This window comes from Clinocottus analis, unplaced genomic scaffold, assembly GCF_023055335.1.
Source record: "Clinocottus analis isolate CAN_PGR_092001 unplaced genomic scaffold, fCliAna1.0.p SCAF_4, whole genome shotgun sequence".
In the NCBI taxonomy this organism is placed as follows: Eukaryota; Metazoa; Chordata; class Actinopteri; order Perciformes; family Cottidae; genus Clinocottus; species Clinocottus analis.
In genome coordinates this window covers 3,428,372-3,451,187 of record NW_027176153.1, presented here as the reverse complement: position 1 = coordinate 3,451,187, position 22,816 = coordinate 3,428,372, and the positions used below count along the sequence as shown (strand labels likewise).

General features: G+C 42.1%; 2 protein-coding genes and 1 pseudogene across 3 annotated transcripts in view; 2 read left to right on the top strand and 1 right to left on the bottom strand.

Annotated features, from left to right (window-relative positions):
* The first annotated feature begins 185 nt into the window (after window positions 1-185).
* Window positions 186-11,285, top strand: cdk16 (cyclin dependent kinase 16). 2 transcript variants are annotated; one of them, XM_068598630.1, is made up of 17 exons: window positions 186-314; window positions 1,717-1,902; window positions 2,080-2,235; window positions 2,358-2,476; window positions 2,625-2,753; window positions 2,863-2,919; window positions 3,351-3,465; window positions 3,759-3,853; window positions 3,947-4,009; window positions 4,606-4,729; window positions 4,930-5,050; window positions 5,300-5,397; window positions 5,498-5,603; window positions 5,801-5,843; window positions 6,507-6,597; window positions 6,690-6,764; window positions 7,547-11,285. In XM_068598630.1, exons 2-17 carry the CDS (start codon window positions 1,779-1,781, stop codon window positions 7,582-7,584), a joined length of 1,554 nt encoding a protein of 517 aa, XP_068454731.1. In that variant the 5' UTR covers window positions 186-314; window positions 1,717-1,778; the 3' UTR covers window positions 7,585-11,285. The 2 variants fall into 2 exon arrangements, with proteins under 2 accessions (XP_068454731.1, XP_068454730.1); XM_068598629.1 differs by having other exon boundaries at window positions 229-314; window positions 1,704-1,902.
* A 798-nt stretch (window positions 11,286-12,083) lies between these two features.
* The window catches only part of LOC137801194 (deoxynucleoside triphosphate triphosphohydrolase SAMHD1-like), a 15,898-nt gene continuing 5,165 nt past the window's right edge, over window positions 12,084-22,816 (bottom strand). Inside the window, exons 7-12 of the mRNA XM_068598633.1 lie at window positions 17,101-17,222; window positions 16,285-16,341; window positions 15,790-15,876; window positions 15,102-15,206; window positions 14,856-14,993; window positions 12,084-13,669 (exon numbers count right to left, since the gene is read on the bottom strand). Coding sequence (XP_068454734.1) covers window positions 13,661-13,669; window positions 14,856-14,993; window positions 15,102-15,206; window positions 15,790-15,876; window positions 16,285-16,341; window positions 17,101-17,222 — 518 coding nt within the window. The 3' untranslated portion in view covers window positions 12,084-13,660. The remainder of the gene's footprint in view (window positions 13,670-14,855; window positions 14,994-15,101; window positions 15,207-15,789; window positions 15,877-16,284; window positions 16,342-17,100; window positions 17,223-22,816) is intronic.
* LOC137800386 (uncharacterized) lies at window positions 17,868-18,741 on the top strand (annotated as a pseudogene).

The window sequence follows — 22,816 nt, the reverse complement described above, 5'->3', positions numbered from 1 at the left end:
TTGTTTAGTTTATTGTATAAATGTGTCTTTATTGCGTTTTAACTGATGAACGGTTTTAATTGATTAATGAACTCGCGAATGCTCTGACGTCACTCACGTTGCCGCGAGCGTCCACGTCACGACGTACCGAAAGTACCGGAGCGTGCTCTGACGTCACTCACGGTGCCGTGAGCGTCTCCGTCAGGACGCACCGGAGGAACCGGAGCGGCAACATGGCTGCAGACTACTGGGAGCCGGAGAGACCCGAGAATCTGTCGGACTGAACCGAGCCAGAGACGACCCAGGAACGGACCGGGACAACCCGCCCTGCCCCGGTGAGTAATGCGCGCCGCCGCCGAGCGAGCTTCGTGTGTCACCGGGAACCGGTTCTGCAACCTGCGGGAGCCGTTAAACGCGCTCCGCCTCCGCGGCTATTTATACTCCGCTGATCACGGTGACTGCAGCACGTAGACGGGTCCCGTCCTCGTCCAGGGAGACGACACGCAGGACGTAGACCGGCCCCGCCGTGAGACAGGTGATAGGCTGGTCCTCTCGGCTCAGTGAGGCCGTGAGAGGTGTTTGAGTCTGAGAGTAGCATTACAGCCGGAGCGAGGACATGAAGGAGGCCAGGAAGACAGGATGCATAATACATCATAGTACATTATAATACATCATACTACATGTTGCACCATAATAATACATCATAGTACATGATCCATCATCATAATACATCATAATGGTACATGATACATCATAAAAATACATCATAGTACACTATGCATCATAATAAGAAGTCATAGTACATTATGCATCATAATAATAAATCATAGTACATTATGCATCATAATAATACATCATGATAAATCATGATAATACATCAAACTGCATGTTGTATCATAATATACATAATAGTACATGATACATAATAAAAATACATCATAGTACATTATGCATCATAATTAATCATAGTACATGATGCATCATAATACATCATAGTACATGATGCATCATAATAATAAATCATAGTACATGATGCATCATAATACATCATAGTACATGATGCATCATAATACATAACAATACAGAATACCACATTATACATCATAATAATACAACATAGTACATGATACATCATAATAATACATTATAATACACAACATCATATTAATACATCATAGTACATGTTACATCATAATAATAAATCATAGTACATGATGCATCAGAATAATAAATCATAGTACATTATGCATCAGAATAATACAACATGGTACATAATGCATCTTAATAATAATAATACACATCATATTAATACATCATAGTACATAATGCATCATAATAAATCATAATACATCATTAGACATGATACATCATAATAAATGATACATCATAATAATACATCATAGTACATCATAATACACAATACATATTACATAACAATACATAATACATAACATTAATGCAGCATATATACATATTACATAACAATACATCATACAGAAGAGGCTTTTCAACATATGAAAATGAATGATAATGTGTCTCTGACACACACACACACACACACACACACACACACACACACACACACACACACACATTTATACACTTATAATACATATTCTCTCATACAGGTTCTCTGTGACCTTACGCTCGTGACCTTCACTTCTTCATCAGCAGTGTGTCCTGAATGTAAATCTTGCCCCATGGTCCTGTGTTTACCTGCTCAGGTGTGGTCTTCAGGTGTGGTCTTCAGGCTGGAGGCTCCGCCCCCCTCAGTGTCACGGCCCCCTCGCCCCCCCCTCATGGAGAGGATGAGAAAGATCAAGCGAGAGCTGTCATTCACCCTGGGGAGGGGAGGGGCCGGGGGGAGGGACAGGACTCTGAGTGACACCGTCAACCAGGAAGTGAAATCACACAGTGACTCAGGTAACACACACGCATGCACACACGGATACACATGCGCACACAAACACACACACACACACACACACACACACACACACACACACACACACTGAATAAAACATTCATTCATTGGGTTTTTCTTCTTTTTCTATCCCCACAAAATCAACCAAACGTCCTCCTCCTCCTCCTCCTCCTCAGAGGTGGTGTCTCTTCGTGGTTCTTCTGGAAGTTTGAAGGTTCGAGCTTCATCTTCATCAGTGCAGTCTCTTCTTCAGTCGTACAGCAGCTCGCTCAGGAAACCCGGAGGCCTCGGCCGAAGCCTGAGCTCCTACCTGAACCACACTGCTCGACTGGGTACTGCTACTGTGAATACCTGTACAAATACTGCTCCTACCTGACACGGCTCGACTGGGTACTAGTACTACATATACCTGTACAAATACTCCTCTACTTGAAGTGTGCATGTGTACTTTCAGAGATCGTCCACGAGGACGTGAAGATGAGTTCAGACGGAGAAACTGATCCGGCTTCTTCTTTAGACAACGTTCAGAGTCCTGTCAGAGTGAGACTGAGGAACAAGAAGATCTCCAGTGAGGTACACACACACACACACACACACACACACACACACACACACACACACACACACACACACACACACACACACACGCACACACACACACACACACACTCTCACACTCACTGAACTCTGTCTTTTTAATGTGCTGCTTTGTGCGTTCCAGGACATAAACAAACGTCTCTCATTACCGGCCGACATTCGTCTTCCGGAGGATTATCTGGAGAAGTTTAATCTGATTGGTCCGGCTCTGTTTGAGCAGCCAATCAGCAGACGGCTGCGTAGAGTGTCTCTGGTACACCGACCTGCGTTTACTCGTCCGGTTTCCATTGTATTCCATCGTTAGTATTTGGTGTCTTCATACAGATTATTATTCACGATCTCCCGTCTCTTTGTGTCTGCAGTCGGAGATTGGTTTTGGGAAACTGGAGACGTACATCAAACTGGACAAACTGGGAGAAGTGAGGACTAATGATTGTATGTTTTGTGTTGATATGAACAGCCCAAACTGTCTCAACCTGTCTGTCTCACCTGTCCCTTTCTACCTGTCTGTCTCAACTGTCTCCTTGTACCTGTCTGTCTCAATTGTCTCTTTTTACCTCTGTCTCACCTATCTTTTTCTACCCGTCTGTCTCAACTGTCTCCTTTTACCTGTCTGTCTGAATTGTCTCTTTTTACCTCTGTCTCACCTATCTTTTTCTACCTGTCTGTCTCAACTGTCTCCTTTTACCTGTCTGTCTCACCTGTCCCTTTCTCACCGTCCTTCTCTTCCTTTCTCTTTCTACCTGTCCTTCTCTACCTGTCTCACCTGTCTCTATATACCTGTCTGTCTCAACGGTCTTATTGTACCTGTCCTTCTCACCTGTCTCGCTCCCTCCCTGTCTTTCTGCAGGGGACTTATGCTACAGTGTATAAAGGTCGCAGTAAACTGACCGAGAACCTCGTGGCCTTGAAGGAGATTCGATTGGAACATGAAGAAGGAGCTCCATGTACTGCTATCAGAGAAGGTAGTACTTATGTATTATACTAAAGTAAGACTACGATACTCTACTACTATGCTAGTAGCACACCAGCCGACGATCCGGCCAAAACACAACATGGTGTCTCACAAGGAAGCTTCCGCATCCTGTAGCCCGGATCAGTCCTGTGGATGTTGTAGTGTAGAGATCCCAGGATTTAGGATGGAGTCAAAACAAGAACATTGAGTGTAGCAAATATGTATCGTATTATAGCGATAGGTGCTTGTTAATACACAGCCTCCAGGATTAATGTGTGTATTGATGTGTTTGTTCTCCCTCAGTGTCTCTGTTAAAGGATCTGAAACACGCCAACATCGTCACGCTTCACGACATCATCCACACACAGAAGTCCCTCACACTGGTGTTTGAGTATCTGGTGAGATGCACACGCATGTACACACAAACACACACACACATACACACACACACTCACGTCTTTGCCTTTAATTGTGTTTCTTGTGTGTTTCAGGACAAAGATCTGAAACAATATCTGGACGACTGTGGAAACGTCATCAATGTTCACAACGTCAAAGTGAGAAAACTTTTGACGTACCCGTCGGTACAACTAATGCTACTGTTTGTATATATTTATATATAGTTTACAAATGAAATAATACTGACTGGGTTTTATGTGTTTGGATCTGGTAGGAGCAGGTTCGGTTATTAACAAAGATAATTCTTTTATGAACACAATTATGAATAGTCATACCGTAAAAGGCAAGTTACCTGCCGCTCCCACCTTCAGTGGGTGTCATCGCTAGCGCCCCGCTGTAGCCAGCTAGCGCTGCTGCTAGTTCCCCGCTAGCTTCCCCGACAACCACCTAAGGTAGCGGGACCAGCTCTGACTCGACGCCCGACGCGGGCACTAGCAGCGGGGAGCTAGTAGCAGCGCTAGCTGGTAACCGGATTTTTACGGTAATAATAATAGACTTTACTTTACTTATATAGCACATTTAACACAGACTTTTTTTCTTTTTTTTTTACAGATTTTCTTTTATAAAGTTGTAGGAAGACAGCATGTGTTTTGCTTGTGTAACAAAACTTAAGTCAGTCTTTTTCCTTTTTGTATCCATGTCATGCAGGTTTACCAGTAGTCTCCGTTCAACGTACTGGTTTTTGTCTCCTCAGCTCTTCCTCTTCCAGTTGTTGCGAGGTTTGTCGTACTGTCATCGGAGGAAGGTTCTCCACAGAGACCTGAAACCCCAAAACCTGCTCATCAACGAGCGAGGAGAGCTCAAACTGGCAGACTTTGGTGAGTTCACTGCTTCTGCTCACTGCTGGTGTTAGCGTACATGCTAACTGCTGGTGTTAGCATACATGCTCACTGCTGGTGTTAGCATACATGCTAACTGCTGGTGTTAGCATACATGTTAACTGCTGGTGTTAGTATACATGCTAACGTAGACAGTGAGTGTGAGTGATGATGAAACAGGGGCTTTGCGTGTGTTTTAGGTCTCGCACGAGCAAAATCAATCCCAACTAAGACGTACTCGAATGAGGTGGTGACGCTCTGGTACCGACCGCCGGACATCCTGTTGGGCAGCACGAACTACTCCACTCATATCGACATGTGGTTAGTACTGTCGTTCTATATTCGTTTGTTTGATTATTTATTGAGATCCACAAAATCTTTTACATCGCAGTAGCTATTCTTCCGGCGGTCCACACAGTTATGGGACAAGTACTCACTTTGTATCATAAGAATAATATAACAGCGTTTAAGACCATGAACTCTACTCTACTATACTGAGTGAATAAATCAAGAGAGAATCTCTGTGTGTCTGTCTGACCTTCTGTCTGTCTGCCTGTCTGTCTGCCTTAGGGGTGTTGGTTGTATCTTCTATGAGATGACAACAGGTCGACCTCTGTTTCCTGGTTCCACCGTGGAGGAGGAGCTTCACTTCATCTTCAAACTCCTGGGTGAGGATCATTCATCTTCTGTTATTGTCTTGTATAGAAAGCTGTGTTTATTTCATGCGTGTTGTGTGTTTGATGTATATTGTGTATATTTCTTGTGCAGGTACTCCCACGGAGCAGAGCTGGTCTGGGATCAGTTGTAATGACGAATTTGTTGCGCACAACTACCCTCTCTACCGAGCAGAGAGACTGAGTAACCACACTCCCAGGTACATGTGTAGTACAGTTGTGTACCCGTGTGTAGTACAGTTGTTTACTACACAACTGCACTACACGTAGGCAAGCAACTGTACCACATATAGCTGAACAACTGTTCTACACGCTGGTTAAGGGATTAATCATAACTAGTTAACCATAACCCTGGTTAGGGGTTAACCACAACCTTGTTGGTCTGTGTTGTGTTCAGGCTCAGCACTGAAGGAGTGGAGCTGCTGTCAAAGTTCCTGAAGGTCAGTAAAACAGGTTCAGGATATAACAATACGTTATAATAATTATAATACTGCTACTAGTAATATTAATAATAAGCAATACAATAGTTTTTAATAAACACATAATTTATAAATATATATGTGTCACCGTGTGGCTTAAAGGAATTCTAGTTTACATTATGGATAAAACTATATGAAAACTAGCACTTTGTGACATATGCACAGTAAAGGAAGACAGATGAGAACAATTTAAAAATGGTTAGAGAATCATTTTGGCTGACGAGGTTCATTGACGTTAATTTAATTCACTTTTAAAGGTGAAAAAGATTGACATCCAAACAATAAAGTATTTTGTTTGTCCCATTCATCACTCATATCTTAAGTGTGATGAGATGAACTTGTTGTATTTTATTGTCTATTGTTCTATTGAATGTGTCTTTACGGTAGAAGTGTGTGTCCCAATGCTTAACACAACTGTAACAACCTGTAACATCACCTGAGCGGCGTCATAGACGAGTACATACTACAATAAGTACGGTGTGATGTGTGAGAAGCCTCGTTGTACATATAAAATGTATACATATGTATCTTGCATATATATCGGTTATGAATGACAGGATGTGACGTCACGAGGGCTGAGCGGATGAACGGGAGCGTAACGTTGTTGTTTGAATTCAACTTTAGTTTGAGGGGAAGAAGCGGATTTCAGCTGCCGAGTCGATGAGTCATCCTTATTTCAGTAACCTTGGAAAGAGAGTGATGGCGCTTCTCGACAGTAAGTTTGAATGCAACTTTTAACGCCTGTTTTTAATCTGTGATGTCACGGTGTGATGTCATCACTAAAAGTCATTCTCGATGCTGTTTCAGCGATGTCCATCTTCAGTCTGCCAGAAATCCAGCTGGAAAAAGAAGCAGTCAAACCGACACTCACCTCTGATTCAGGTAACACAAACACGCAGTCTCACAAACACGCACACAAACTCACTATCACACACACATAGACAGTATCTCACAAACACAAACCTCACAAACACACACACACACACACACTCAGTCTCACTCACAAACACAATCTCACACACACAGACACAAACACACACACACACACACAGTATCACACACACACAAAACGGTGAAACTGAACTGATAACACAATCTTTTGTCAAGGTTCATTTAGATAGACCAATAGATGGATCGATAGATAGATAGATAGATAGATCGATCGATCGATAGATAGATAGATAGATAGATAGATAGATACTTTATTCATCTCTAAGGGGAAATGTGTTTGTCCCAGTAGTAAGACACAAATATAACAGGAATGAAAGATGCTCAATATATACAAGAAAACTCAGTATATACAGCAAAAGCTTTATTAAATTGGGAAATTAATCAAAGGATATGTAGTGGATATGACATTTAGATAAGTATGTACAGTGAGTAACAAACAACAAACGCAATGCAAAGGCTATTGATGTTGATTAATTCACGGAGGTAGTAGCTGTTCTGGAGCTTTTCATCATATCACAAAGTTAATTATTGACAATCTGCAGCTCCATGACAACTGAGGAAGATCATGTGATATGACTAAAAGCTCCAGAACAAGTTGCCTTACGAGTGAGACGCTTGTGTTGTTTCTAAGATGTAAAAGTAAAGCTGGCATTTGTACACAGAGACCAGAAAAAGCTTTTGTTGAGTTAAATACAACTTTTCTTTCTGTCCAGTGAACAGTCCGACCAAGAGGCGTGGTCTGCTACTCTGACATCATTATGGAGGCGTGGCCTGCTACTCTGACATCTTTATGGAGGCGTGGTCTGCTACTCTGACATCATTATGGAGGCGTGGTCTGCTACTCTGACATCTTTATGGAGGCGTGGTCTGCTACTCTGACATCATTATGGAGGCGTGGTCTGCTACTCTGACATCTTTATGGAGGCGTGGTCTGCTACTCTGACATCATTATGGAGGCGTGGTCTGCTACTCTGACATCATTATGGAGGCGTGGTCTGCTACTCTGACATCATTATGGAGGCGTGGTCTGCTACTCTGACATCATTATGGAGGCGTGGTCTGCTACTCTCATATCTTGATGGAGGCGTGGCCTGACACTCTGACATCTTTATGGAGGCGTGGTTTGCTATTCTCACATCATAATGGAGGCGTTGTCTGCTACTCTGACATCATAATGGAGGCGTGGTCTGCTACTCTGACATCATAATGGAGGCGTGGTCTGCTACTCTGACATCATAATGGAGGCGTGGTCTGCTACTCTGACATCATAATGGAGGCGTTGTCTGCTACTCTGACATCATAATGGAGGCGTGGTCTGCTACTCTGACATCATAATGGAGGCGTGGTCTGCTACTCTGACATCATAATGGAGGTGTGGTCTGCTACTCTGACATCATAATGGAGGCGTGGTCTGCTACTCTGACATCATAATGGAGGCGTGGTCTGCTACTCTGACATCATAATGGAGGTGTGGTCTGCTACTCTGACATCATAATGGAGGCGTGGCCTGCTACTCTGACATCTTTATGAAGGAGGCTGTCAGAACAAACAAAAACTCCAAGCAACAGAGTTGATGTTTTTCTTTTCTCTGGAGTAAAACAAGAACAGGAATTAAAACAAAAGAAAAAGAAATGAGAATAGATGATTGTTAATAAGAGAAGAAGCAAATGGCAGCTTGCTGTTGATTAATGCAATAATGGATCACGACAGCCATCTGACCAATCAGCATCAGATTCACTGAGTTACAGGTGTTTGAACAGAACAGATGTTGGAAATCTGTCTTCCATTTTCAGCTTCAACACAAATAACGGTTGAATACCTGAATACAGGTATCCCCTATATGAACACCTGCTATGTGTGCAGTTCTGTTATATTAATAACTCTATTTGTTTTATTTTAAAAGCGGAACTAAACCATCAAAGTTTCGCATCAGTTCAGACAGGAAGTGCTGCACACAGGAAGTGCTTCCCACATGTTTGGTCCCACTGAATGTGACTAAAGTAGAAGGAAAGAATTGTTGAAGAATATTACATTTTTTAAAGTTTAAAGTCCTAATAATTGGTTTGGCGTTTCTGTTTGTGTTCATGCCACAGATCAGTATAACATTTACAGTACAGTATTGTATTTACAATACAGTATTTATAATACAGTAATACATTTACAATACAGTATGTATAGTTCAGTATTGTATTTACAATACTGTACTATACATACTGTATTGTAAACTCAATAAATGTATAGTACAGTATTATATTTACAGTACTAAATGTAAACTACAGTAGGGTATTTACACTGTAATGTTATTTCTTATAAGAAAGGCTGAAAGTCTTTGGACCGTTTCAAACTGAGATCTAGAGAAAAGAGTTTTACTATGTTTTATTATCAAAGTGTGAAACTAGTTTCTGCTGTTCTGCATGTGTGTCGTATACTCAGACTGTATACTGTAATAATGGTAATATACGTAGTAATACTGTACTTGTATATACAGTTCTACTTTGAGTCTGCAGTGAACAGCTGTGAACGGTTTTCTTCATACACATCATTTTATTTTTATTCAGGAATAAGAATAAGTGGATGTCAGCAGAGCCTCAGTGACATCCACTTATCTCTGATGGGGCGGGGCTCATCATGAGATGGGGCGGGGCTTATCTGCGACAGGCGGGGCTTCAGCATGGTTTATATGATGCGTGAAGGCTCCACTAGAGGTCGCTGCGTTTGTCTGTGCGCCTCTGAAATTTTATAACTTGACGATCACGTTACTGTCTAAAAAATTCACTGATAAAACACTATTTACATGTCTGAAGATCAAATATGAAAAGGTCAGTTAGTTTTTAGATGCTTTAGAAAAAGAAAGTGTTAATATTTTTAGTTAAATCTAATAGTTTACAGGATATTGAACGTACGTTTCTATACAATTCTGGTAATGCTTGAGGCTCTCATTACGCCGTTGATCCGGGAAAAAGCTTTCTCTGAGGCGGGGGCGGGGCTTATCTTACAATGAGGGCGGGGCTTTGCTGGCAGTTTGAAGTAGTTTTTCTTTTTAAGCATTTTTGAGTAGTTTCTTAGTATTGTTTGTTATATTGTCAGATTTTGGAGCACGAAGATATTTAAAACAAACTGTTTGTTGTTGCTGATGTGAATTTAAAACATTTTTTAGCGGAAGAGAGATATTCGCAATAGAGAAATATTGATCGTAAGACAATAGTGATTGATCAGTTAATAATCTGCTGTAAAAGTGACAAATGTTTGTACGTGAAAGGTTGGAAATAGAAATCATATTGATTGATAGTGGATACATTTGTTGTACTTCAGGTTGGTTGAGCAGCAAATAGAATATCAATTAGAAAGTTTATCACAGATATATTAAATCAACAAAATTCATCTGACTTTGATTTGTGATTTCCACGTATCCATCATTCTTTAGTACAAAGAGTCACTTAAGTATATGTATATATAGTTTATATATATAACTTTGACATGTTAAAAGTATAATAAATGGGCGGCACAGAGTGTCATAGAAAAGTATGAACTTATTAATTTGCACAGTGATTTCCTGTAATAATGTTCTTCAGAATAACGAGTGACGTAGGCGCACGCGATTGGTCCGTTTAGGACGGCAAGCGCCTCCTTGTTTAAGTGAATGAGCCAGCTGAGACCCCCTGTGGTGCTGCTCCACGTCTCTGACGGGCTTTAAGTCCGTTCGGCCTTCTTCATGGTGTTCTGGTTTTGAGATCGGGTTTCAACCAGCAGTTCATGAGACACGTCCCCACGAGAGACAAATGTTCCCAGTAAGACGACCCAACTGTAAACTGGCACCCGTGATGAGATCATGAACTACTTATTATCCATGAAAAGGAAGTTCAAAGAGCATCGAGTCGAATCCTGAAACAGGAAGTGAGTCCATGAAAACCCTGATGGTCGTTCACGTGGAGACGTTGGTGTAGATATGATGACCGAGAGTCTTTTAGTGTGTGACCAGAGAAGAACAATCAAACTGTACCTCGACATCTTAATCCTCCGTTACATTTCAGACTCCATGAAGAAATAATGAAAGATAAAAGAATCCTTTGATGTGTCAAAGGTTAGTTTACTCACGTATTTGTCTCGTTTAGAATAAAGCAGACTTCATTGAGCTCTGGGGGAATGGGTTGGTTTGTAGTCCACATGGATCAAGATGCTGTTTCTCAATTTGGGTTCTGGTTTGTAGTCCACATGGATCAAGATGCTGTTCATTTTGTTTTGGTTGACACACCAAAGTTCTCTGCAATATACTGCATGATGGGATTCTTCCAGATAACTTCTTTGAATATTCTTCCATCTGCAATTAAAGCACTGCGATGTATCTGATGCTATAACTGATCTGCATACTTGAAATATCAATGCAAGTATGGGAAATTAATAATATCCTTTTATGATGTACAATTATGTTGACAACCTGTATTCTCAATATGTTTACAGTCTATAAATATACATTAAAAGTATTTATTTATTATCAGTCTTGGTTGTTTATTTTGATTTTTACATTGACCTTTTGACTCCTCTGGTTGTATAGAAGTCTATGCTTCATGTGTTAAAGCTGCATTCTCTCTCCTGACCACCAGGCGGCGACTCCTCTGGTTGTATAGAAGTCTATGCTTCATGTGTTAAAGCTGCATTCTCTCTCCTGACCACCAGGGGGCGACTCCTCTGGTTGCATAAAAGTCAATGCTTCATGTGTTAAAGCTGCATTCTCTCTCATGACCACCAGGGGTCTGGCTTGCTAATTGTTGTGGCTGATTCGACTTCTCGCTGGCTTGACGGTGATCGACTTCTCTAATTTCTTACTACCTATACACTTAAGTATTTGGCAGCTATCTGACGACTGATGAGACATCGCATCTAACTTTAAATAGTTGATGAAGACCTTTCGGAGCCAGGCCACATCCTTCGTGGCTCTCAGCATTTTTATTGCGCTACAGGGGTCAGCTTCGGGACACTTTTGCCTCGAGGGCCTTGGTTTGAATTTAAATAATTAGTTAAAGTTAGGTTGTAGGTGAGATAAACAACTAGTTACAAAATATTTAACCCTCATACAAATGTATAATGTGGTTAATAGATTGGTGTATAATTTATATTCATTACATAAAACATTTTCCTTCTACAAAACACAATCCATTGTTGAAATATTTAGATGCATCGCCAACTGAAAAACGTGCGTGATTACTAGTGCATGGCAAGTTAAGATGCTCGAGAACACACAAGAAAGGGGAAAATAGTTTTATTTCAAATAGAGCAGACAATCTGTTTTTAATGATCACAATAGAACTACAGCAGAAAAGTTCTCGTAACCTTTGGTAGGTTTCCCTTTACAGCCCATTACATAATAATACATTACATTTTCACACTAAGAGCAAAACACAACATTACCCAAATTCGACACATGATTACATTAAAGAAGGCTGGTTGAGCTGTATAGTAGAGTGAGAAACAGTGATATAAGATCATATTCATAATGATAACAAATAATATTGACTAGAACATTTCGCGAGAAATATCGATGCTGTGGCGGCTACTGACCTAAGACGTTGCAATATATATATATATATATATATATATATATATATATATATATATATATATATATATATATATATGCCAACATTAGCAGTAGCAAGATGTATTATTCAGGCTATTGAGGAGTCTTCATGTCGCTTTCAGGGTTTTTAACAAAAAAGTATACGTTTGTTGGATTCCATCGTCACTTGTGTACGACGAGCACAATATTTCCTACATTTTGATCCAATAATGGAGTATGAAGAGTGGAAATTGTGGGACTGAAGGCTCCTTCTCACTCTGCGATGACATCACATGCTCTGAGCGGCACAATACACACCCATTATGAACTCTAAAATGGTGCCAAAATGTTCCTAAACTTGAACAATGATTACATGAAAACTCTGCTAGCTATCAAAATGCCCAGTTGGCCAAATAAAGTACAAACTCAGAACAACAAGAATCAAGAAAGTACAATTTCTTCAAGAAAGTTAAACTACAAAATACTCTAAGTAAGTGCCATTTAAATGCTACTAAAGTGCTACTACTGTGTTACTTTTTTTATTCAAGTTATATTTTGAAAAATATGTGTTTTGTTACACAGAGTTTTGTTAAGGTTTAAAACTTTCAATTATTTCTCTACGTTAAAGTATGGTGAGTCACTATGGGCCCAAAGATTAGGGTTTTTTTTTCTCTCTTAATGCCGAAACTCTTTTCAATTGAATGGACTAATTTCCCGCCTTTTTTCGCATTTTTCCTGAAAATGGCCGGGCGAGTTACGGTCCAAAGTTTTGTGGAGGATTATGATTATTAAACCAACAATAGAACAGTGAGTGTTATTTTGCGCCACCACACAAAATCAAAACTATTATTTAATATTGAGAGATTAAATACAAGTAACAAATACAGTAACAAATTCAGTAGGTGAGGAAAGATATGCAGAATAATAAGTATGTTGGAACCACAACAAACACCATAAAACAACCTCTAATCAAACAACACCAAATGTCTAAATAATAATCAGATTACCTCATCAACTCACACGATTAACATCAAAACCAAAAACCTAAACATTTAAAACCCCAAACCACAAATTAGATGGTCACTTTGTTGGCGTGACCGTTAGCTGAATGATTGATTTGTTACCGTGACTTAATAACCAGCTGCAGATGGAGAAGGGAGTCTAAATAAAGAGTCAAACATGATTAAACCAAAACAAAGGTTTGTGTATAATATGCTTCATTCATTGCTTTGGATGTTTTCCTCAGTGACAGGCTCCGGTCTTACTGTGTCTGCTAATGCATCTAAATAAAGACAAAAGTACACCAGTTTCAGTAACGAGAGCAGTTCCGAGTGATGCATCCTTTTCAACATTACTGAAGCGGAGACTTGCTGAAATTAATTTACCAATAATTAGTCAAACAATGGTCTCATGTGAAAGTGAAGGAACATTGGTTGGACAAAGCAAGTTATAGGAGACTTTAGACTTTAGTTAATTGTTATTTTCCCTATTCTCTTACATTTGTAGACAAACTATATATCAGGCATGAAAACGGGTCAGGGGTGAAAAAGGTGAGAAGGATATTACCCAGCGTGGGAGGGCCGGGGAGGGGGGAGGAGTAAGGAGTAAGGAATATAAGGAGGGAGCATGGATATTTAATTAGGAATATTGAATATTTAATATTATAAGCAAAAATAAAAGAATAAAAATAGGAAATGTACGGGATGTATGAAAGTGTAAAAGTGACACATGTAAAAGAGCTTTACAATTCGAGATGGAAACACGACTCTGCTGCTGAGAAGACGCTCCAACTGACTCCTGCTCACTCAAAGTACAACTGAAAGCTCTCGTCGTCCGGAAACAACTCGCGAATAGGTATTCGCCGTACTCTCTTTAAAAAAAATAATTTAAAAAAAACGCCCGGTGCTTTAAAAAGTCTCGTCCTGTGTGATCGACCTCTCAGTCCTCTCACCTCAGAATCTTCCTCCTCATTAACGGAAGCGTTAGCTAATAACTTTCCACCGGAGCGGTAGCTAACTGGCTAACGCCACGTTCTCTCCTGCTGCGTTCAATGACTCAATTCATCAAGCTGTAGCTAACGTTAGCTAAGTCTATGTCAACAGAGCTCCTGGGTAACTTAACTTAGATATACCATGAAATATTATATTACCATGCACTCGCGCTCCCTTTTGGCACGCGCATCTGTTCGCAGTTCACTGAATATAACTCCCCCGCCCCCTCTCAAAAAAAACAAACTCATCGAATCTACACGATTCACGTAAGTCACCTATTTTAGTTTCAAAACGGCGAATTTCGCCGAAAGGTGAGGGATTTTCATGCCTGATATATTCGTAGATCAATAGAAAATAGTCAATGGCAGCTGGACAGTAGTAACTCCAGATCTAAGACTCGTAACATAACATATAATACACAGAACCAGTACTTTAAATTTATTATTCTATATTTAACAGTCTAAATCTAAATATTACCTCAGGATTTGGGCAGTTGTTGTCACCGCACCACTTGATGAAGTGATCGCGGGCATCATTCAGACTGGTTTCATCAATCTTCTTACAGTAAACCGTGATCAGCTGTCCAGAGAAGCATGTTGGCTCAAATATAGATGCCTGACAAGAATGAAACCATCAAACATGAGAGAATGATTACATAAATAAATAAATACACACAAGCTAATGCCACAAAAATATTGTTGTGGTCATTGCTTTAATTCTGACCTGGCTGCTGGTGAGCTGGACTGCTCTTTCTTGGTCTCTCTTTGAGTAGAACCGCATCTTCGTGATGGGGTTCTGGACTCCCATCCCATAGTCTATTTTAACAAACTAAAAGAGACATCTTTTTACTTTCATATGTATTTTATGCCACTGAAGGGAGGCAACATCTCACAAAATTCAAGATTTTAGAAAAAGTGAAATTACAACTTTAAATGATTATGTTAAAGGTTAGACTGTCAAGGAATAATGACAACTTTATTGTTATGTTTCATGCTCGAAGATGAAAAACCCTTGTTGGTCTGTAGAGTGTTGCAGCTCACTGAAAAGAGAGCAGATGAATGGCTGGCTCATTAGCTTGTTAGCTAGTTAGCTTGTCCATCTTCGGATAAAATGTTGACAGATGTAGTGATGTTTTTAAATGTGTGAGAAACAATGTGAGAACCCATCAGAGAATGTCACAGTATTTTCTATAACCAATCTTGATCCAGCAAAGAGGCATAAGCAAAGTGTAAAGATGGAGTGAATACTGCTCAATAACTGTACTTAATATGTGACTGTTGAAGGTGATCGCTTTTCCTGAAATTATTCTTAAGAATTAACCCTGGAACCAGGACAGACATTTCTGTGAGTTTGAATTACAAAGTTCCCACAACATGTGGTGTAAGTCAAAGTAATTGGACTAAAAACTCACGTGAACATCAAAGTCATCTGCTGTCAGTCCATCGTTCTGACGGACGCAGGCTTCAAACACTTCCCTTCTCCAACGATGTATCATGGCCTTGGGGAGAAAAGGTGAGTAGTGGGAGAGATTTTAAAATTATTCCAACTCAACAATCAGTGGATTGTTGAGTTAACTCTTTTCTTCTCATTGTGTAGGGCTATTTAAACCGCGCCGCACAACTGCGCCCACCCCCAAAAAAATGACATGCTAACACGTCAATAGACAAAGTACACAGTGGACATGTGGACAGGAGGAGCCTGGGATTGAACCACCAATTCTTCCTTCTCCACAGCTGTTATAGTAATAATGATCCCTGATTACAATCACAAATACATACTTGTTCTATTGACAACAGGAACTGCTGTTGCTCTCCCTGAGGTTTCTTCTCATTCATATTTTACACATCACATCTTAATAAACAGAGGATGAAGAAAAGTTAAAGTAATGAGACTAAAAGAACCTCACCTTTTCAACACTAGCTCTGCTATCCTGTAGAGCACGGCGCCATTCTACAATCATGGCCTTAGGGTGGGAGTAAAGGTTAGAGATGGGACGGACAAGACGTTTTAGATCAAATTAAAGTAAATTATTGCAAAAATAATAACGCAATCAGACAAATTGGCTCATCTCACCTTCAGCTATCTAAAGCCATCCATATGATTGGTCTAAGTATTCCTGAGGTGACACATTCTTTTTTGATAAATACCAGTTAATGCGTGGAAAAATATATGGATTTTTGAATTTTAGATCCTAAACTTTAGGTTGAATGGTCTTATAGAGACATGAAATCTGAGCTCTACATGCAGACAGTACGATGCGGTATCAAACAGGCAACCTTCTGGTTAAATGACAGCCTGGAGAAAATATTTACACATTATACGAACAGAATTAAATGTCTCATCAGTTCAAGTTGATTTGCCAAAATAAATGCTCGACGTTCCTAAAATAACACAAGATTGGCACCGCTGAGAGCTCAGCGACCCTGACCTTTGACCTATAAATACTAAACAATGCCAATTTACAAGAAATTTCCTCCAGGCGTTCCTGAGATAGAGTTCATGAGAATAGACCATCCATCAGGACTGACCACCCCAAAACATCGACGGCTGCTGTGGAGGCATCCAAATAAAATCATCCTGAACCTTGAAATGAGATTCAATATTTCTGTGGATTTGATTGATTTGCTGCTCCGCCCTTAAAAAATAAACAGCAAAGGTCAAATGGCCTTTAAAAGGTCCAGGCCTGAAGGTAATACAGACACACTAAGACACTAATACGTACATCGGGGGGCTTTGTTTCACCCAGACACCTGTAGTGCTGTCGAGAGACGATCTTCTCCAGAATCTCCCTTGCGTCATTCAAGTCCATGTTGGAAGAGTGGAGTATTTGTTCATAAACATGATCTACAGGAGAGTTAGAACAAACCAAAGAAAGGTTCAGTGTTACACAAATAAATAATGAGGACAATAAGACCAGCCACGACTTTGTGAAGTGGTGTGAGAAGTCCTATATTCAACTAAGCATATCTAAAACTAAATATATGATCATTGATTTTACAAGATATGCCGACACACATAAAGACATATCCATTAATGGTCAGAGAATGGAATGTGCACAATCTTACAAATATCCTGGGACAATTATCGACTCAAAACTATTTTTTGAAGCAAACTGTGAAGCTATGTGCAAAAAGTGTTTGTTTTGTTTCAGGAAACTGTCCTATTTCTGTGGTACGTTCTGTACCACAACGGCATTCTCTCAACGACGATGGTTCAGCTCCTTCTGCTTCCTCTGACGGTGAGCGTATTGCATCACTTCCGGTTCCACCGTGTGTTAGACGATAACGTACTTGTTTCAGCTCCAGCTAAACTAAGCTAATTGTGTGATATTTTTCAGTACAAGCGGCTGATTATCCATTGCACATATTGCAGATCTAAACACTTGATTTTCCTTTTCTTTAGCAAGTCGCTGCATAAATCCAACTGTCATATTTCTCACTTTGTTTGTTGTGCAAACATTAGCTACCTTACTTAGCTTAGCTGCTAACGATGTCTTCCTCCTCTCCCTCTCCTGCCCTCTCCTGCTCAACATGTCAGATGTTTAGCTATTTGCCTGCCTTCTTTGATGATAATGATACATGTAAGAAGTGTAGTTTATTTGCTAGGTCGGAGGCAGGTATCAGTGGGTTAGATGCACGGCTCTGCATCATCAAAGCACAGACGTTAGCTACATTAGCCTTCCCCCCATCCACCTCTCCCATAATTGATGGGGACCAACTAGCCGTAGCTTCGGTTAGTAGTAGCTGTTCCCCGACAGCCCCCCGAGCAGCCGGGGGACTGGGTGCCTGTTAGAAGGAAGCAGAATTCGGGATCTCAGCAGTCCTCTGGACACCCCCAGCCTATTCATGTTTCTAACTGGTTCTCCCCACTGAGTGGCACTGAGAATCCAACCCTAATTAGCGACACTAAGAAACCAACTTTGATTATCGGCAGTTGCATCGTTAGAAACGTGAAGATTGTGACGCCAGGGACGACAATAAAATGTATTTCTGGGGCCAGGGCGGGCGACGTTGAGTTCTACTTAATACTGTTGGCTAAAGATAAACGTAAATACAGTAAGATTGTGATTCACGTCGGCGGTAATGACACTCGACTTCGCCACACGAAAGTCAGTAAAATCACCCTGCAGTACAACTACCCCGGTTCTTCATCCACTCGTCGCCAGATCGTTGTCCGACTAACCTGGTAGAGACTGCTCCTGACTGAGATTCAGTGTAATCGTGTTTACCTCGCCTCTGACCCTGTCTTTTGTTCACAGTCTCCTGTCCTCCCGGTTTACCGCCTGGTGTTCTCCGCCCCGGATTCACCCCACCTGGATTCTCCCGTCACACCCTTGACTGCCCCTGCATACCTGTTTTCCTGACAATAAACACATTCTCCCTTCCACACTCTGGTCCGCGTTTGGGTCCTCCACCATACTCCGCAACAGAATGATCTGGCCAAGAATGGACCCAGCAGACCCAGAGTCATTCCGTCAGGCCCTCGCCTCGCAGGGTACTGTCGTTGGTCAGCACGACCGACTCCTCAAGGACCTCATGGAGTCGCTTAGTTTACTTGCTACTGATGTGCGTCAAATTGGACAGCTGCTCAATCGGGTTTCCACGCAGTTTCCTTCACCGCCTGCTCCGGAGGATGCTGCAGCGCCCCCACCTCCTCAACACCTTACCCAGCCCCCGGTCAATCCCGGGAGCCACACGTGCCTACGCCGGAGCACTACGCTGGGGACCTGGGAACTTGCAAGTCTTTTTTTAATGCAGTGCTCCCTCGTATTTGACTTGCAACCGTCTAGATATGTCACAGAGAGAGCCAGGTTTGCCTTTGTTACGGGGTTGCTGACTGGAAGAGCACTAGCCTAGCTGGGCTACAACTTTGTGGGTGGCTCGGCCATTAGCTAATTCCTCATACCAGGACTTTGCTGATGAAATGCGTAGGGTTTTTGCTGTCAGACTGGAGGGTCGCCTTAAGGAGTTTAGGAAGGAGAGACCTAGTCCGTGTCTACTACCGAACACTTGACGAAGTACACTGCAATACAGTGCACTATAACACAGTGCACTAACATATGTAGTGCACTGTGTCGCTGATAAGCGCCGTATCAAATGGAACACTTACGTTAACCAATTGGCGGAAGTGACGGACGCAAATCTGCTCGCGAAACTGAAACTGACAAAATGAACGCACTTCTTACCCTATTTTTGTCCCTTGTATTCCCCTTTCTCCAACCTATGTGGAAACTGCGACACCTCCACAATCGCGGCAGGAGGATACAAATAAATTAATAAAAAGCTGGCGAAATGGCTCCTCCTCTTCCGCGACGTAGCCAAGATGGCGTCCGTTCAGTGCGAGTAGTGTCCATCGCTTTACACTACATTTTTTGACCGTTTGCAGTGCGCCATCCGGGTACTTTCAGTGAATTCTGCTGGTTTTGTCAGTGTGGCGCACTAAGCACTGAAAGTCAGTGCTCGAAGTGCGCAAGTGCGCGGTAGTAGACACGGCCCTAGTAGCCCTCTTAGTGTACCACCCCCGTTTAGTGCTTTCTCCCCCACCTTGGGGAGGACCAGCCTTAGCCCTGTTTCAAGTCCCCAGACCTTTCCTGGCTTCCCGCGACTCAGCAGAGGAACCCATGCTATTGGGCAGAACGCGCCTATCAGCAGAGGAGCGGCACCATAGGGTCAGAGCCGGATTGTGCATTTTTTGTGGCCAACCTGGGCATTTTCTGGCCTCCTGTCCCTGGCGGCCAAAAGAGGCTCGTCAGTAGAGGTGGGGATACTGATGAGCCAGGCTACTTCCTGTACTGCCCCCCCAGACCCGGATGCAGCTCGAGGCCACTGTCATTTGGAACCAACAGTCCCTTTCTCTACGTGCATTGGTGGATTCGGGAGCAGATGACAGCTTCATCGACGCAGGACTCGTTTCCCGGACTGGAATTGCCTGCCGGCCGCTCAACACTCCTCTCCAGGCTCATGCTATAGACAGGGGACTCCTCGCTCATGTGACCCGCATCACGGAACCACTGCACCTGGTATTGTCGGGTAATCACCATGAAGTCATTCAGTTTCATATTATACCCTCACCCCAGACCACTATAGTTCTTGTTCAGACATGGTCAAGACTCCACAATCCCCACATTGACTGGGGTAAGAATAAGGTTCAGAGCTTTTGTCAGTCTTCCTGCCTAAGATCGGCCCGAGCGCCTAGTAAGGGTGCTGCCCCCTCTGTGGACTTGGAGCCTCCTGATCTGCCAGCTATCCCTACAGTATATCAAGATCTTTGTGAGGCCTTTAGCAAGAAGCAGGCTCTCTCCCTGCCCCCGCCCCGGCCCTACGACTGTGCTATCGACCTGCTGCCTGGTGCTCCACTACCCTCCAGTCGGTTGTTCAACCTGTCCCAGTCCGAGCGAGAGTCCATGGAGACTTGCATTCAGGACTCTCTTGCTGCAGGGATAATTAGGCCATCATCCTCCCCGGTGGGGGCTGGATTTTTTTTATTTTTGTATCCAAGAAGGACCGTTCACTACGCCCCTGTATTTACCGGGGGCTAAATAACATTACCATTAAGAAAAAGTATCCTCTTCCCCTTCTTAACTCCGCCTTCAAACCCCTGCAACGAGTGACCATTTTTTTCAAAGCTGGACCTCCGGAATGCTTACCACCTTGTCCGCATCAGGGAGATGAGTGGAAGACTGCCTTCCGGACTCCCCTGGGCCACTTTGAGTATCTGGTTATGCCATTTGGGCTCACTAATGCCCCTGTAGTCTTCCAGGCTCTGATTAATGATGTCCTTTGTGATTTCCTTAACCGATCTGTTTTTGTTTATTTAGATGACATCTTGATCTTCTCTCCGCCCTAGATATGCTGCTATAGGCCTAGATTGCTGGGGTCACCTTAGGATACACTGAGCTCCTCCTCTTCTTTTTTCTTTTCTTTGTCTCATCTCCCTTCTCCTTTTCCTCTTTTATTTTCTCCTTCTGGATAAATTAGTGTCTTTCAATGCACATTACTAACTCCACTCCTATCCGGGAGCCTCTGCGCTTCCTTGCCTCAAGTTTCCATGGATCTTGGCTGTCTGGAGCTGGACCTGCATGCTATGATGGACTGTGGCTATCTGGATCATGATCCATGCCTACCACTCATTATATGAATAGTTTCTGTCATATTCACGTAATGTGCTGCAACTCTGTTACGTTGCTCATTCTGGTCACATGACATCTATTGCATCTGTTCATCCAGGGAGAAGGATCCTCTTTTGCTCTCCCTTAGGTTTCTTCCCCTTTTTCCCTGTGAAAGGGGTTTTATTATCTTTATTTTGGAGAATTTTTCCTGATCCGATGTGAGGTCCTGGGACAGGGATGTCATGTGTACAGATTGTAAAGCCCTCCGAGGCAAATCTTGTATTTGTAATTTTGGGCTTTACAAAATAAACAGAATTGAATTGTAGCACTGATTTGTAGCTTTGAGTACTTTTATCATCATGTTTGTCTGGTTGTCTGTGTTGTTATAATGTGTGTCGAGATGGATGCCTCGATTTCTATTGCAAACCAAGTCTACACGGGTACAAATAAAGTAACCTGAACTAACCTAACCTTCCACTTGCTAACTACCTGTAGCACTGGGGACCTGACTGACTGCAACAGGGTTGAGGCTAACACAAAGTTGTTGAAGGTAATAGTGAGGTCGTGGCTGGGAGAGCCTTTGCCTGGAAGGAAAAGTAGTTCAGTCTTGTCAGGGTTAATTTTCAGGTGGTGTGCGGACATCCACTGAGAGATGCTGCTACCTGTGTTTCCAATTGGGGAAACGAGAGGATCAGTTGGGTGTCATCAGCATAGCTATGGTAGGAAAAGCCATGCGAGCGAATGACAGAGCCGAGAGAGTTGGTGAACAGAGAGAAGAGGACCCAGGACGGAGCCCTGAGGGACCCCAGTAGTGAGAGGACAAGGTTCAGACACAGAAAGGGAAGAGTGGTGTCTGTAGTTGTTGACTTCAGACGGGTCGAGAGTGGGTTTCTTCAGGGGAGGGTTGACTATTTTCTCCTTCTGGGAGTTAGGACGCATGAGTGTGAAGAAGTCAAAGGAAGGGCTGATAGAACAAAGGAGGACAGAGAGGAGTGTATATACAGTCCCATAATATAGTATGTCAAATGCAATATATAATATGTCAAATACAAGATGCCAAAATATGTTTTCTGGCTACTCTGACCCACAATACTCTGCAACAGATGTATAAACCAGATGGTCGAAGTTCAAGGTGCAATCTTATGTTGAAGTAATGTCGGATTGAATGTAATCTGAATGAAAAATAATATATTTTGTATGAGCAGCTGCAGTATGTACAAAAAGTAAAAATAAATAGTTTGTGATTTGGAACTTTGTGTTTGTTAACGTGGTAGAGTTGGTGGTTCACTCCTCCCCGTGGCTTCACGGTAAAACACGAGCTCACAGCGGT